The sequence below is a fragment of the Mobula birostris genome, chromosome 15 (assembly GCF_030028105.1).
Source record: "Mobula birostris isolate sMobBir1 chromosome 15, sMobBir1.hap1, whole genome shotgun sequence".
Lineage (NCBI taxonomy): Eukaryota > Metazoa > Chordata > Chondrichthyes > Myliobatiformes > Myliobatidae > Mobula > Mobula birostris.
Window position 1 is genome coordinate 51,962,331 of NC_092384.1, and position 16,935 is coordinate 51,979,265.

The 16,935-nt window shown below is 41.5% G+C and overlaps 1 protein-coding gene across 1 annotated transcript; it reads right to left on the bottom strand.

Annotated features, from left to right (window-relative positions):
• Window positions 1-177: 177 nt before the first annotated feature.
• Window positions 178-10,925, bottom strand: cog8 (component of oligomeric golgi complex 8). Its single transcript, XM_072279787.1, has 4 exons — window positions 10,366-10,925; window positions 7,329-8,147; window positions 3,745-3,913; window positions 178-1,570 (listed from the first exon to the last, which is right to left on the bottom strand). Exons 1-4 carry the CDS (start codon window positions 10,921-10,923, stop codon window positions 1,248-1,250), a joined length of 1,869 nt encoding a protein of 622 aa, XP_072135888.1. The 5' UTR covers window positions 10,924-10,925; the 3' UTR covers window positions 178-1,247.
• Window positions 10,926-16,935: the final 6,010 nt, after the last annotated feature.

Here is a 16,935-nt window from a genome sequence, read left to right on the forward strand (position 1 = left end):
ATAAAATTTCTCAATTGACAAACAAACCTTCCAGCTATTCTGTACCATAAGTTTAGTATTTGTTTAACCAATTGAAACTTTAGCATGACTAAGAATTTAAGTCCTATATATAATTTTAAAACACCTGTCTTGTATTTAAAGTGAAAGAATGCTTTGGGAATTTTAAGTTTCCCATGTCAACATTGCAATATATAACACTACACTTGCCCATAATAAATATTCCATAGCCATTAGTACAAGTTTTATTTTCAGAATTTCCACCACCTGAACGCTTTCAGAACAACTCCATACAAGTTCTGTAAACCATCAGTTCCCAAAATGAATTGTTAAAAAGATGCAACGCCACACTGGTTGCTCACCTAGATCAGACTTAACATCAATTCATTAATCCTTTTTGTTAAATTCATTATCTTCCCCCAAACAAGTGATTTCACATTTCTAGAGTAAAATTGGAACACAAACATTAAAACCTAGTAGTACTGTGTTAGAATGCTTATCGGTTACTCTATCATTAGTATTAGAGCTGTTGAACATTCTGAGAACAGGACTTCAAAAAAGGCCTCAAATAAATTAAAACGAGTACATGAAATTTCTGCTAAAATGCTTTCAGCAGAGACCTGATGGCTTTCAGCTCCACAACTTGCGCAAGCATATGCAAATATATATCAAAAAATGGAAACTGTTCAGCTGATCATTGGAAACTGCCCATTTGTACTCCAAGATGAAGTCTAGTCATGGGGTGATTCAGCACACTGAAAACAACCCTTTCAGTTCAACAAGTTGGCAATAATCAAGTCTCTGCTCCCACAATAATTCCATTTCATTCTCCCCACATTCCCATCAACTCTACTTGAATCTGCTACTTACAAACACACGACAGTAATTTAGTAGCCAGTTAATTTATCCACATATTACAGACCAACTTAGTTTTAAACAGACGTTCAATCATTGGTTTCTCAGTTTTTATTTTATACAATTGTTTACATCAGAAGCTGAAATTCTCAATAGATGATTTAAGACTTTGATATACAAGTGTCTGATTTCATAATTTAAGAAAATTTATCAACTGTTAATATTATTAAAAGTTTACAATCTGTTGGAAAAATATTGGTTCTTAACTCACCTTGACTACCAAGATCTTTTATTTCCCTTTTGTTTAAACATTTAATAACCAAATACTCCCAGTCCAGTGTTCCCAGATCCCAATCACAGATGTATACAGTCTCAGTTTCTAAATTAAAATAGGCCTACGCCAAAGACTGTGAAATACCTTCTGCTCTTTGGCCATCTACATCAGGCATAGCTGGCTTGACTTCTTCTGTTCCACCACTCAACACAGCAGAAGACACTGGAGAATATTGTTCACTCAGCATCTCAGTTTTTGTTTCCAATCCCGGACTGTGCAAAGTGGTTTCCACTGACAGGATATGTTCCAGTTCAACATCCAGACTGTTCTTGGGTGGAATTATAATTTCTTTCTTGGGGAGGATAAAATCAAGCAGTTCTAGTATAACGCCTTTATTAATGGAACCAATGGAGCCATATTTATGAATCTGAGTGGGAGGAACACCTGTCCAAAAACAAAAGGAAATTCAATTACATAACATGAAGGATACCATAGAAAACCATAGAAACTACAGCACAGAAACAGACCTTTAGGCCCTTCTTGGCTGTGCCGAACCATTTTCTGCCTAGTCCCACGGACCATATCCCTCCATACACCTCCCATCCATGTATCTGTCCAATTTATTCTTAAATGTTAAAAAAGAACCTGCATTTACCACCTTGTCTGGCAGCTCATTCCATACTCCCACCACTCTCTGTGTGAAGAAGCCCCCCCAATGTTCCATTTAAACTTTTCCCCCCTCACCCTAAACCCATGTCCTCTGGTTTTTTTCTCCCCTTGCCTCAGTGGAAAAAGCCTGCTTGCATTCACTTTATCCATACCCATCATAATCTTATATACCTCTATCAAATCTCCCCTCATTCTTCTACGCTCCAGGGAATAAAGTCCCAACCTATTCAACCTTTCTCTGTAACTGAGTTTCTCAAGTCCCGGCAACATCCTTGTAAACCTTCTCTGCACTCTTTCAACCTTATTTATATCCTTCCTGTAATTTGGTGACCAAACCTGAACACAATACTCCAGATTCGGCCTCACCAATGCCTTATACAACCTCATCATAACATTCAAGCTCTTATACTCAATACTTTGATTAATAAAGGCCAATGTACCAAAAGCTCTCTTTACGACCCTATCTACCTGTGACGCCACTTTTAGGGAATTTTGTATCTGTATTCCCAGATCCCTCTGTTCCACTGCACTCCTCAATGCCTTACCATTAACCCTGTATGTTCTACATTGGTTTATCCTTCCAACGTGCAATACCTCACACTTGTCAGTATTAAACTCCATCTGCCATTTTTTAGCCCATTTTTCCAGCTGGTCCAAGTCCCTCTGCAGGCTCTGAAAACCTTCCTCACTGTCTACTACACCTCCAATCTTTGTATCATCAGCAAACTTGCTGATTCAATTTACCACATTATCATCCAGATCATTGATATAGATGACAAATAACAATAGACCCAGCACTGATCCCTGTGGCACACCACTAGTCACAGGCCTCCACTCAGAGAAGCAATTCTCTACCACCACTCTCTGGCTTCTTCCATGGAGCCAATGTCTAATCCAATTTACCACCTCTCCATGTATACCTAGCAACTGAATTTTCCTAACTAACCTCCCATGCGGGACCTTGTCAAAGGCCTTACTGAAGTCCATGTAGACAATATCCACTGCCTTCCCTTCATCCACTTTCCTGGTAACCTCCTCGAAAAACTCCAATAGATTGGTCAAACATGACCTACCACGCACAAAGCCATGTTGACTCTCCCTAATAAGTCCCAGTCTATCCAAATGCTTGTAGATTCTGTCTCTTAGTACTCCCTCCAATAACTTACCTACTACCGACGTTAAACTTACTGACCTATAATTTCCCGGATTACTTTTCGATCCTTTTTTAAAAGGAACAACATGAGCCACTCTCCAATCCTCCGGCACCTCACCTGTAGACAGCGACATTTTAAATATTTCTGTCAGGGCCCCTGCAATTTCAACACTAGTCTCCTTCAAGGTCCGAGGGAACACCCTGTCAGGTCCCGGGGATTTATCCACTTTAATTTTCCTCAAGACAGCAAGGACCTCCTCCTTTTCGATCTGTACAGTTTCCATGATCTCACTACTTGTTTCCCTTAATTCCATAGACTTCATGCCAATTTCCTTAGTAAACACAGACGCAAAAAACCTATTTAAGATCTCCCCCATTTCCTTTGGTTCCGCACATAGCCGACCACTCTGATCTTCAAGAGGACCAATTTTATCCCTTACAATCCTTTTGCTCTTAATATACCTGTAAAAGCTCTACACATTTGTCAATCTGGTAGGATTGTGATCCAAGTAGATTGATGTTATTGACAATGAACATAAATGGGAGTATTATACGAAGTACAATTATGACAGTGATCTTTGCTGTGCCGCACAGAACAAGCAGCAGCTGCAAAAGGAGAGAATGCAAAACCAAAAGACCCAAATCAGTAACCACAGCCACTGCTTATGCTTGCCAACACTGCATCAGCATACTGTATGTGGATCCTGGATTGGCCTCTACAGCCACCTGAGGATCCACCAATAGACAACCCCTCAGGAGAACATCACACTCCACTCATGATCAGACTACTACATACCAAGTATCTGTGCTAGTTGTGCTGGTGGAAAAAGCACTTGTAAACATCGATTCAAGTAGGGAACCAGATCTTCGGTGAATGTAACACAGAACTGGACAAACAGTTCCTGCTCTTTCACACTGAAAGCAGTTTCCTCAGCTCGGTGAAAAGCAAGAATTAGCTTTGTAACCTATACAAAAAAAAAATTAGAAAACATTTTTTTTTTTGGCCAGCTACTTACACTTAACATGATGTTATTGTTTCCTCCAGATCAATCACTGTTATTACAAACAGTATATCACACAGCATAAGTACGCAATTCCTTCTCCCCACTACACCAAAGTGTTTTGAAGGTCACTATTACAGTACAATATATACTAACTTTAAGGAATTCATTCCCAAGAATCAAGTCATCCTACAATTACTACCCTGAAGGACACTTTGGAATCATTTTTGGTAACAAAATGCTGGCATTTCAAGTAACTCCCATATTCCAAACCAAATAAAACATGTGGGATTATTCTACCAGAGCAATACAAGATGCTGGAGGAATTCAACAAGCCAGGCAGCATCTATGGAAATGAATAAACAGTCGATGTTTCAGGCTGAGACCCTTTAGCAGGACTGGAAAGGAAGGGGGATGATGCCAGAATGAAAAGTTGTGGGGAGGATCACTAGAAGGTGACAGGTGAAGCCAGGTGGGTAGGAAAGGTAAAGGGCTAGAGAAGAAAGAATCTGATAGGAAAGGAGAAAAGGACCCTGATGGAAGTGACAGGCAGGTGAGAAAAGGCAAGAAGCCAGAGTGGGCAACAGAAGAAGGGAAGAAATGTTTTATTTACCAGGAGTTCACGCCAGCAGGTTGGATACCACCCAGAGGGAATACAACGTGTCGCTCCTCCACCCTGAGGGTGGCCTCATTTTGGCATGAGAGGTGGCCATGGGCTGATATGTCAGAACTGGAATAGAAAGGGAATTAAAATGTTTGGCCTCCGGGAAGTTCTGCTTTTGGCAGATAGAGTGGAGGTGCTCGATGAAGCAGTCCTCCACTTTACGATAGGTCTCACCAATGCAGATGAGGCCGCATCGAGAGCACCGGATACAAAAGACGACCCAGCAGATTCGCAATTCTGCAGTGGAAGTGCTGCCTCACCTGGAAGGACTGTTTGCGACTCTGAATGGAGGTAAGGGAGGACGCAAGTGTAGCACTTTGGTCACTAGCAGGGATATTAGTGAGGAGGGATGAATGGAAGAGGGAATCATGGAGGTAGCATTCCCTGTGGAAAGCAAGGGGGGGCAGGGGAAGAGGAGGAGGTACAGGTATGTTTGGTGGTAGAATCCCTTTGAAGATGGGGGAAGTTGTAAAGAATGGTGTGTTGGATGTGGAAGCTCATGGGGTGGCAGGCAAGGCTGAGAGGAACTCTATCCCTGTCAAGGAAGAGGAAAGATGAGGTGAGCGCCAATGTTCGGGAACAACAGTTGAGAAATGGAAACCCTGTTCCTTGATGAATGAGGACATCTCTGATGGCCTGGAAAGGAAAGCCACATCCTTGGAACAGATGCAGCAGAGACAGAGGAACTGAGAGAAGTGAATAGCAATTTTACAGGAGACAGGGTGGGAAGATGTATAGTCAAGACAACCATGGCAGTCAGTAAGCTTATAAAAAATGTTGGTCAACAGTTTTTCTCCAGAGATGGAGACAGAGAGATTGAGAAAGGGGAGGAAGATATCAGAAATGGACCAAGTGATTTTAAGGGCAGGGTGGAAGTTGGAGGCAAAGTTGATGAAATTGATGAACTCAGCATGGGTGCATGAAACAGCACCAATGCAGTCGTCAATGTAGCAGAGGAAGAATTGGGGAGTATTACCGGGGTAGGCTTGCAATATGGATGGTTCTACGTAGTCAACGGGAAGGCAGGAATAGCTAGGGCCCACGCAAGTGCCCATGGCTACCCCCGAGTTTGGAGGAAGTGGGAGGAGCTGTGAGCAGCTGCCAAATAGAGGAGGGAGGTGATGGAGGGGAACTGGTTGGATCATGGACAGAATAACTCTTATAGAATAGATTGTCAATGAAAATTTAATGGCAATGTTAGAAATGTTAAAGTAGGTAAGAATCGAGAATTGGATCAGGTAAAAATTTAAGTAAATATGAAACACATTGAAGTTCTCCAAATTGCAATAAACTCAAAATAGCTAGACAACATACATTCAGTGACCACTTTATTAATTGCATCTGCTCGTTAATGCAAATATCTAATTAGCCAATTATGTGGCAGCAATTTATTGTATTAAAGCAGGCAGATATGGTCAGGAGGTTCAGTTGTTGTTCAGACCAAACATCAGAATGGGGAAGAAATGTTATCTGAGTGACTCTGACTGTGGAATGACTGTTGGTGCCAGACAGGGTGATTTTGTATCTCAGAAATTGCTGATTTCCTGGGATTTTCACACACGCCAGTCAACTAAAGTTTACAGAGAAAGGTGCGAAAAGCAAAAAAAACATCCAGTGAGTGGCAGCTCTGTGGGTAAAAACACCTTGTCAATGAGGGATGTCAGAGGAATGGCCAGATTAGTTCAAGCTGAGAAGAAAGTGACAGTAACTTGAAGAACTGCACGCTACAACAGTGAGTGCAGAAGAGCATCTCTGAATGCACAACACGTTGAATCGAAGTAGATGGGCAACAGCAAGCAAAAAAAAACAAGTATATCCTCAATGGCCAGTTTATTAGGCATCTCCTGAGGACATATTAAAAGATAATGAAAGGAAGCAAACTGTTTAGCTGATCCTGAAAAGAAAGTCATACCTGAAAGCTCTAACGGAGAATTGGAAGTTCTCCTATGTGTACAGAACTCCTACCAAATGAGTGCTGCAGTGAAAAGGGTTTGAATGTTGTTAAAAGCAGATACTTCTATATGGCCATGTCAAGTGGTGAAATTGAATATTGATTCTACATTACTTAGAGATACCCAGGGAAGACATTTGGAATAATAACAAAACTTCTCAGATAAGTTCCAAAAGCTCAGTGGAAACATTATTTTACCTATTTAAAAAACAAATTTGCTTCTGCTCAGGTTCCATCATTAGGCAAGTAATAGTGTTCTGCAGTACATTTACCACCAAGTTTTCTGGAAAGTTTTGTCATTGCCCAAGACTTTGCTGTTTATACTCCAAAATATCCTGCACTAAATCTTGCTCATACATCCCCGATCACATATTTAGTTCTATTTCTTCAACTACCAGGCTCAAAATTCCAGAATTTTCCTCATATATTCTGTCCTCTTCTTACTAGCCATCTCTCTTAACCAAATTTTGAATCATCCCAGTAATATCACCATCTTTGATTTGGATATTTGATAATGGTATCTCTGATTTTTGCCCCAGAACAATGATGCACAATAGGATTTGACAATTTTATATACAAGGAAAAACAAGATTAAATTAAAACTTGAGAGACAAGAGATGGCTAATGAGAAGAGTAAACTACAATTTTAATTAAACTAAATTGCAACAGAACATTTGTGTCCCTAAGCTTATTCATCAGCACTTTATCTAAAGATATTTTTGTCTTAGCATTTATCTAACTTCCTTGCAGTAGCAATGGAATACCTTCACAAGAGCATCTTCCAAGCACATCGCTACTTCCTGTGCAAGTGCCAGGGGACAGCAGAGTCGAAGATCATTAAAAGCCGCCAAATTGTTATTTAGAAAACATGCCAGTGGAGGGAAATCTAGAAGTACCATTGGAGGCTGCAGAGTTCCAGGCTGCTCAGTTGGCAGAGTCATAGGGATAGTACTCCCCAACATTGATGGGGGAGAAATTAAGGTATACAAATTCATGTCTTCTTGAAACTTCTCCACAGCTTCTTGAACTGCTTTCTCAAAAGTATTCATAGCAACTTTCTGAAACATCGGGGCAAGCTGCCCACGAAAATCTGCTCCGACTCGACTGAAAGAAAGTCCAAAGTACATACATTGGCCTAGCAATGAATCTAGGCGGCTACCAACTCCTTTCTGAAGGTCCAATTCCAGGGTTCCTAGGAACTCAGAAACCTTTTGCACTACCCAGCCATGGAAAATGGCACTTTCATTCACAGTGTGATTGCTGGAAAGTAGCAATGGATCTTCATCTGAGAAAATGGCACGATACTGAGTGATGATGTCAAACAGATGAACTCGGCAAGCTTCAATCGTCTTAGTTATGTGGAAATAAGGATCACTATCTGATACGGAGCCAAGCATGGATTTCAACCAGGCATCTCGTGCTTGAAGAAACTTTATTCTTAATTCTGCTTCAGTGAAAACATCCATTCTCCTCAAATAGCCTATGACTCGGAGGCAGGCTGGCAGTTGGATATTGGTGCGTAGCTGCTGGATGAGTTGGTTTAACATCAACTGTGCAGAGGAACGAACTTCATTCACTATTCCCTGTGAGAGAAATGCCATTTAAAAATTTTTTTTAAACAGTCCATCTTTTAAAAAAAACTTATTTACATTAGCTTATTTGAAACAATAATCAAGATGAGCAGAAACGACTCAAATACTCAAGAGTTGTTAAAAAAAACAACTCAAACTTCTCAAGGACTAGTTGGGCACTACAGTGGAATACTGGATCAACCTTGATCCCAGATCCTGTGTGAAGTTACCTCCAGGTGCCTTGGTTTCCCTAAGACCATAAGACAAAGGAGCAGAAGTCGGCCATTCGGCCCATCGAGTCTGCGCCGCCATTTTATCATGAGCTGATCCATTCTCCCATTTAGTCCCACTCCCCTACCTTTTCACCATAACCTTTGATGCCCTGGCTACTCAGATACCTATCAATTTCTGCCTTAAATACACCCAATGACTTGGCCTCCACTGCCACCCATGGCAACAGATTCCATAGATTCACCACCCTCTGGCTGAAAAAATTTCTTCACATCTCTGTTCTGAATGGGCATCCTTCAGTCCTTAAGTCATGCCCTCTTGTACTAGACTCCCCCATCATGGGAAACAACTTTGCCACATCCAATCTGTCCATGCCTTTCAACATTCAAAATATTTCTATGAGGTCCCCCCTCATTCTTCTAAACTCCAAGGAATACAGTCCAAGAGCAGACAAACATTCCTCATATGTTAACCCTCTTATTCCCAGAATCTTCTCTGTACCCTCTCCAATGTCAGCACATCCTTTCTTAAATAGGGAGCACAAAACTACCCACAGTACTCCAAGTGAAGTTTTACCAGCGCCTTATAGAGCCTCAACATCACATCCCTGCTCCTATACTCTATTCCTCTAGAAATGAATGCCAACATTGCATTCGCCTTCTTCACCACCAACTCAACCTGGGGGTTAACCTTAAGGGTATCCTGCACGAGGACTTTCAAGTCCCGTTGCATCTCAGAACTTTGAATTCTCTCCCCATTTAAATAATAGTCTGCTCGTTTATTTCTTCTGCCAAAGTGCATAACCATACACTTTCCAACATTGTATTTCATTTGCCCCTTCTTTGTCCATTCTCCCAATCTATCCAAGTCTCTCTGCAGACTCTGTTTCCTCAGCGCTACTGGCCCCTCCACCTATTTTTGTATCATCAGCAAACTTAGCCACAAAGCCATCTATTCCATAATCCAAATCGTTGATGTACAACATAAAAAGAAGCGGCCCCAACACGGACCCCTGTGGAACACCACTGATAACCGGCAGCCAACCAGAATAGGATCCCTTTATTCCCACTTTCTGTTTCCTGCCAATCAGCCAACGCCCTATCCACGTATGTAATTTTCCTGTAATTCCATGGGCGCTTATCTTGTTAAGCAGCCTCATGTGTGGCACCTTGTCAAAGGCCTTCTGAAAATCCAAATATACAACATCCACTGCATCTCCCTTGTCTAGCCTACTTGTAATTTCCTCAAAAAATAGTAATAGGTTTGTCAGGCAGGATTTTCCTTTAAGAAAACCATGCTGAGTTCAGCTTATCTTGTCATATGCCTCCAACAACTTCCCAATTACCAATGTCAAGCTAACAGGTCTATAATTTCCTTTTTGCTCCTTGCCCCCTTCTTAAATAGTGGAGTGATATTTGCAATCTTCCAGTCCTCCGGAACCATGCCAGAATCTATCGACTTTTGAAAGATCAGTGCTAATGCCTTCGTAATCTCCACAGCTACTTCCTTCAGAACACGAGGGTGCATTCCATCTGATCTGGGAGATTTATCTACCCTTAGACTATTCAGCTTCCTGAGTACTTTCTCTGTCATAATTGTGACTGCACACACTTCTCTTCCCTGCCTCCCTTGAGTTTCCTCCCACACCCCAGAGATGTACGGAATGGTAGGCTAAATGATCACTGCGAACTGCCACTATGTTAGTGGGGGAGCAAAGAATCTGGGGGAGCTGTTGGGAGTATGGAGAGAATAAAAGAGGATTCGTGTAGAATTGGGGTAAATAAAAAAGTTGAGTTGGGAAAGACGCAGTGGGCTAAAGGATTTGTTTAAGTGCTGTGTGACTTTGTGACTCTTTAAAAAGCTACTTTCCAAATAGTTATTTTGTTGTGTTACACACACACACTTTTTCCAAATAAGCTTACTTTCACTTTGTCTTAACTACTCAATTGCATCTATTTCAAGTCTCATTAAGCAATTCTAAAACCCCACAGGTTAGTACCTGTATGACGGGTATAGAAGAGTATTTCTTCTCCAATCTCTTCACGTAGGAGGCTAACTCAAGAGCTTCCTCGTAGTAGCAGTTCCTAACGCAGGTGTCCATGAGCTGCGGTATCTCCAGGATTTCGAGGATCTCAGTGTGGCGATTAAGGGTCAGACTGTTCATCCTTCTGCTGGCGCCAGTTTCCTCTGTCTCCTTGATGAACTGCTTGCATTTCTCGCTCAGCGCAGGCAGCTTGTCTAGGACAGAGGAGACGTGTTTTTCCACCAGCCCGAAGTCCCGGTATATTTCCTTGGTGCATTCTGCCGTTTTGATAAAGGTTTTATAATTGCAAAAGGCCAATTCTTGAGTCTGCTGAAGGATCTGGGCCCGCTCCTCCGCCAGCCGCTCGGGTTCGCGGTTCAGCTTGTCCACTCCGTACGAGCTGAGTTCGGACAGGTACAACGTGAAATCGGGGTTCTCTCTCCAATTCTCCGGGAAAGAGTCCCTGAAAATAGAAGCAAGGATACTCTCATCTTCCACGTCAATCCCAAGCGCAGCCATCTTGATGGCCGGCATGACTTCCGGTTTCAATAACGCAACTTTATCAACAGCCACGCAGACAGGCGTCTGACAGCTGGAGCCGAGGTTCCAGTTGCTAGGCAACGGCAATGCCGCCCAGTTCAAGAAACCTTCACAGCTTGCAAATCTATTGATATTTAGGTCTAGAGGTCTTGCTAAGCGAGTTCACGGAGGTTTGAGAAACAACCCCCGAAGAACTTTAAATCAAATTGTCTTTTTAAAAATTTGTTTAATTTAGTAATATGTAGTAATTAATGTTCAATTGGCACACATGAAGTTGATAAACGTTATTATCATTTACAAATATACCAGTACCCTACAAAGGATTTCCATGCAACACACATCAAAGTTGCTGGTGAACGCAGCAGGCCAGGCAGCATCTCTAGGAAGAGGTACAGTCGACGTTTCGGGCCGAGACCCTTCGTCAGGACTAACGAAGGAAGAGCTAGTAAGAGATTTGAAAGTGGGAGGGGGAGGGGAGATCCAAAATGAGTCAAAATGTGATCGAAAAGTTGAAGAGCCTTCTCTCACTGCTCCCCATCTGTAATTTCTTCGGTTCTTCAACTTTTCGACCACATTTTGACTCATTTTGGATCTCCCCCTCCCCCTCCCACTTTCAAATCTCTTACTAGCTCTTCCTTCAGTTAGTCCTGACGAAGGGTCTCGGCCCGAAACGTCGACTGTACCTCTTCCTATAGATGCTGCCTGGCCTGCTGCGTTCACCAGCAACTTTGATGTGTGTTGCTTGAATTTCCAGCATCTGCAGAATTCCTCGTGTTTAAGGATTTCCATGCATTGCTTTGGTCAACTCAATGAGAATATTCATACTTACAGGTAATTCTGAATATCATTATGCTTTTAATGTTGGGGCAGAGGAATATACGTTGTTACTTATTAAGAATCATTAGTAATCATATACAAAACTAGATTTCAGTCTGTTTGAACTGCATCTTATATTAACACTGCAAAAGTCTCCAGTTTGTTTTTAGAAATATTATGTAATGAGTGGCAATTGAAATTACAGGTGTGACTATATCAGTTAAATCACTATCCATTAGCTTGACGGCTGCCTTAAACAGACTTCATTCACTTGACATAATAGATTTGATTTAATATAATTGATCCTTAAAACTAACTATAGAATTTACACAGATTACTTTTGAAGCAAAGTACAACAAAGAAAATGGAACCCTTTGGGTATAATGAAGTATAAAGGGAGAGACAGGTTGGCATGTCATAAATCTGTTCAATACTGTGTTGGAGCTAGACCTTTACTTGTAGTAGCAGAATGTTACACCTGGAAAAGCACAGACAAAAGAAACTCTGCAGATGCTGGAGATCCAAAGCAACACACACAAGATGTCGCAGGAATTGAGAAGGTCAAGCCAGCATCTGTAGAAAAGAGTAAACAGTTGATGATTCAGGCCAAGACCTTCCTTCAGAACCCTTCTTCCGAAGAAGGCTTTCAGACTGAAACGTTGCCTGTTTACTCTTTTCTATAGCTGCTGCCTGGCCTGCTCAGTTCCTCCATCATTTTGTGTATATTACCTGGAAGAGAATGATGTATTTTATAGGGTATACAATATATAACAGAAAGAATCATAAAAGTAGTGCTAATATAACACCAGAGTTAAATGATAAGTTACAAGAATATAAAGATAAAAGAAAATAGAAGCAGGAGGAGACTAGCTGGTCCACCATTGCCATGGCTGATTTTCCCAGGACTCAGTTCCTCTTCTGTGCTAGTCCCATGTGTCTTTCAATACTCCAAACATTCAAAAAAGTACAGTATATATATTTATCTCCTTCAATTACCTGCATTAATCTAGCCCTCACAATCCTTTGAGCTGGAGAATTCCAGAAAATCACATCTTTAGTGCCCGTAAACTTCAGTTTTACTACTACATCGACTCAGGCCTAGGGGGCCGGTGTCGGGCAAATGGACTTCAGCAGACATCCCACCTCTCCCAGAAATTCCGGGAGTCTCCCTGATAGTGGCTCCCTGACGCCTGGAAATTATATACAATATCCTGGAAATAGATTTTTTTGAGCGGGAGGGGGAGAGTGAGCATCCTGATTGGTCTCTCTTTGTGCTAAGAGCGGTCCCCAACCACTGGGCCACGAGGAAACAATATGATTTGGCGATATGAAATGATATGAGTCAGCTGCACCTTTCCTCATTCCCTGTCACGCACTGTTGAACTTTAACGCACACGAGGTCATCAGTGACTCAAGACGTGCAAAGGAATGGGTCCATGAGCCATTTATGAATGTCCCCGGTGAATCATCCATGTCAGCGCGGGAAAAAGATCAACTCCCCGAGCTTGTAGATGACGGTGGGCTGAAAAATATGTTTGACATAACTTCTCTGCTGGCATTCTGGATCAAAGTCAGGGCTGAATATCTTGAGATAGCCACGAAAGTACTGAAAACATTGCTTCCATTTCCAACATTTCTCTGTGAAGCGGAGTTTTCCGCAATGAATGCAATGAAAACTAAATTGTGGAATAGACTGGACATAAGGAACCCCCTTCGAGTATCGCTGTCTCCCAACACCCCTCGAAGGGACCGTCTTGTTGCAGGAAAACAAGCCCAGAGCTCCCACTGATTCAGCGATATTGGTGTGTTGCAATGATTTTATATGTTCATACGGGGAAAATATGTGCTGTGTGTTTAATATCCAAACGTTACTTAAAATGTTATGATGCTATTGACTTATAAGTGACATAATTTAGTGGTCCCCAACCTCCGGGCCGCGAAGAATACAGCGGTGGCCGGAACGCACCCAGCACATCTTTAAGAAAAAAAGCCGAAATAAACAAGTAAATTAATTAGGTGCTGCCCGGCACGTAAACGTTGGCCCAGATCAGAGATGATTGCCGATTGCGTCGTCTCTGATCTGGACCGACATATACGTGCCGGGTGGCACCTAATCAATTAGCTTGTTTATTTTGGCTTTTTTCTTAAAGATGTGCTGGATGTGTTCCGGCTACCGCTGTACCGCTGCATTCTTCGCCGCTCGGAGGTTTGGGACCACTGTTATAATTGACTTATCACTACATTCATGCGAGGATAATATTAAATTTGTTAGATAAACCCCTTTAGAAATGAAATTGAGTGTATCAGACACTTGCAAGTGACTTATAGTTGACTTATCACCTATATTCCGGGTGCGTTTAACACGTACCCCACCCCCCGGGTTGGCCGGTCCGCAAGAATATTGTCAATATTAAACCGGTCCGTGGTGCAAAAAAGGTTGGGGACCCCTGATATAAACTAGCTGGCGAGCTGCCAGGGAGCTACGCTATTGATGTCCTACGTGATGAGGCCAAACTCCCTGTAGACTTGCTTAAAGTTGTAATAGAACAAACATGATAATATAATATAATATAAGTACATATTTTAATATCACATTTGCTGCATATACCCAACTTGGCTTACAGATTAGACAAAATCACTAAACAAAGTATTACACACACCCTTGGAGGTAGACGGGGGGGCCGGGGGGAGCGGGGGTGCTACCTCCCTGAAATGAGTTTTTGCAGGGTGGGATGTCTGACTTCAATTTTAATGTTTCCTAATCGTTAACTGTGCCCTCTCATTTGAGACTCTCCAACTAATGGAAACATCTCAGCATCTATCAGGTCAATGCCCCTGAGGATCTTATATTTTTATGCCTGATTATGCTCTTTAGAATGTAAATCTACTTTATTTTTTTTACAAAGTAGGATTTAATAGGACACCATTCTCCTATGACAACAGCCTTCTGAACTGTTTCCAATGTTAAGGGGATCAAAATTGCACAAAGTGCGTCAGGTGTGTCCTGATGAACACCCTGTTCTATTTTTAATCTTTATTCCTTCTAGCAATAAGGATCAATATCTATTGCTTTCTTTATTAATTGTTGTGTCTGTTTCCTAAAATTTTGTGTTTTACACATACGAACACTTAGATCCTTCTATATGGCAGGAGAAAAGAGTTGTGAGGGAAAATATATTAGCCTTGATTGAATTGCAGAACAGACTCAATGGGCCCAATGGCCGATCTCTGCTCCAAGTATCATGGTCTTATGACCTCATGATTCATCTGCAACACCTCTTTATTTAGGTAATAGTCTGCCTCTTGACTCATCTAAGTGAAGCGCGCAATTGTATATTTTCCCAGATGTTATCCTATCTATTCTCAACTTGAGCAACTTCTGATCTGCCTCTTCTCCAACTCCTTAATACAAGTAATGGTACATAACTAAATGCTAAGAAATGTTCTTTGAGTGATTCCACTAGTTACATCTTTCCAGTCTGAAAAATAACTGCTTATTCCATTTCTCCATGTGATAGCATGCTAACACATTCCCCCCAGTAAGATAAACCCTTAACTTGCGCAAAAGGCTTTTATATGACATTTTGTGAAATACCTTCTGCAAATCCAAATACTGTACATTACACTTACAAGTTGCTGCTTTATTGACTCTATTTCTTACTATCCTAAAAAAAATCCTGAGCAAGTTTGTCAAACATTATTTTCCTTTCATGAACTTATGTTGACTTGGTTTGATTGCATTAAATTGTGGACCTGAGGCATTTACTGTCCTCTGTATATGGAATTCAACTACGTTGATCCCCAAACAATCCTTAATTTAAAAATCTCTTTTTAATCCTGTGCCTTTATATTCTGTATGACCAAATCTAAAATAGCCTGTAACATTGTTTTCATAAACAATTCTGACACGCTCCACAAATTCTTCTTTTAATGACACCCTTGCCAGTTTCATTATTCCAAGTCAATATGCTGATTAAAATACTTCTTACATGCCTTTGGTATTTCCTCATTTATTCTTTATTCTATTGGAGACAGCATTTCGAGTGCCTATGGAACACTCTCCTGTATGTTTCTTTTCCCCCTTCTAAAATCCAAATTAATTTACTTCATAATCCAATAAATGCAAGCCACAAGAAACTGTAGATGTGAAAACTAGAGCAAAGAACAGACATCTGAAGGAACTGCTGCAGAGTCTTGACCCTAAATGTCGACTATCCCTTTGCCTCCACAAATGCTGCTTGACCCCTCTGAATTTCTCCAGCAGTTTGTTTTTAAAATCCATTTGTCTCTTCACCACTACCTTAATTAAAAATACCAATCTACCTGCTATTCCCCTTTGACTATTTTGGAACACCTGGCGTATTAATTTCCTAGTCCTGGTTACCCTGCAACCATGTCTCTGTAGTTGTGTACATACATCTATTGATGCTTCTGGACACATCTTCAGTGATGTTCCTGGAATCATCGGGTGTTTTGGGTCTTTCAACATCATACACTCTCCTCCAGGTGACCCAGCCGGGGCTGATCAGACCCCAGCTTGTGTCCAGATGGCTAGCTACTTATGACTCCATGGCTCCCCTCTTTTGAGCCACAGCCATCTTGAGGCCCTCTCTGCCGCATCGGTGGTACTGTGGATGGCTCTCCTCTTCCTCTCTCCCTCGATGCCCAAAATGCTGAAGGCTCTAACTAAGGAACAGGCTGCGAATCCCCTACAACCAACCTCCACTGGGAGACACCTCGCTCTCCATCCAGCCTGCTGACAGATGCTGACCAGTCCTGCGTACTTGGAGAGCTTCCTTTCAAAGGCCTCCTCCAAGCTATCCTCCCATGGGACTGTCAGCTCCAGCAGCACCACTTGCTTAGTAGACATTTTTATCTATTTGTGTCATTATAAATGTATATATTCAGTTTGATTTTATACAACTCTTACTTACTCTGAAATTCAACTTCTCCCACATAATTTTGATCATATTTTCTTCCTCTTCCTGATAAAGTTTGATTTTTTTTATTCATTAGTCACTATCCTGAGCTATTGTTCTCTCACTTATTTTGATTTACTGAACTTCACGTTACTGAAGTCCTTTCCCTTCTCTAATTACATTAAAACATTATCTTATTTACCTCCTGCCAGTTTGTATTTGGCTCTGGTAACAGCTTAGAGGTTCTATCCCCTGACAGTCCTTTTCTATT

Bases quoted from the DNA above. Each gene is read 5' to 3' on its own strand.
- cog8 (XM_072279787.1), bottom strand. From the start codon at position 10,923: ATGCCGGCCATCAAGATGGCTGCGCTTGGGATTGACGTGGAAGATGAG. The intron at 3,914-7,328 runs GTATTCCATTGC...TTTTTTGTATAG, and splicing joins TGGAAGATGCTCTTGTGAAG to GTTACAAAGCTAATTCTTGC. The intron at 1,571-3,744 runs GTATGTAGTAGT...GTTTTTGGACAG, and splicing joins ACAACTAGCACAGATACTTG to GTGTTCCTCCCACTCAGATT.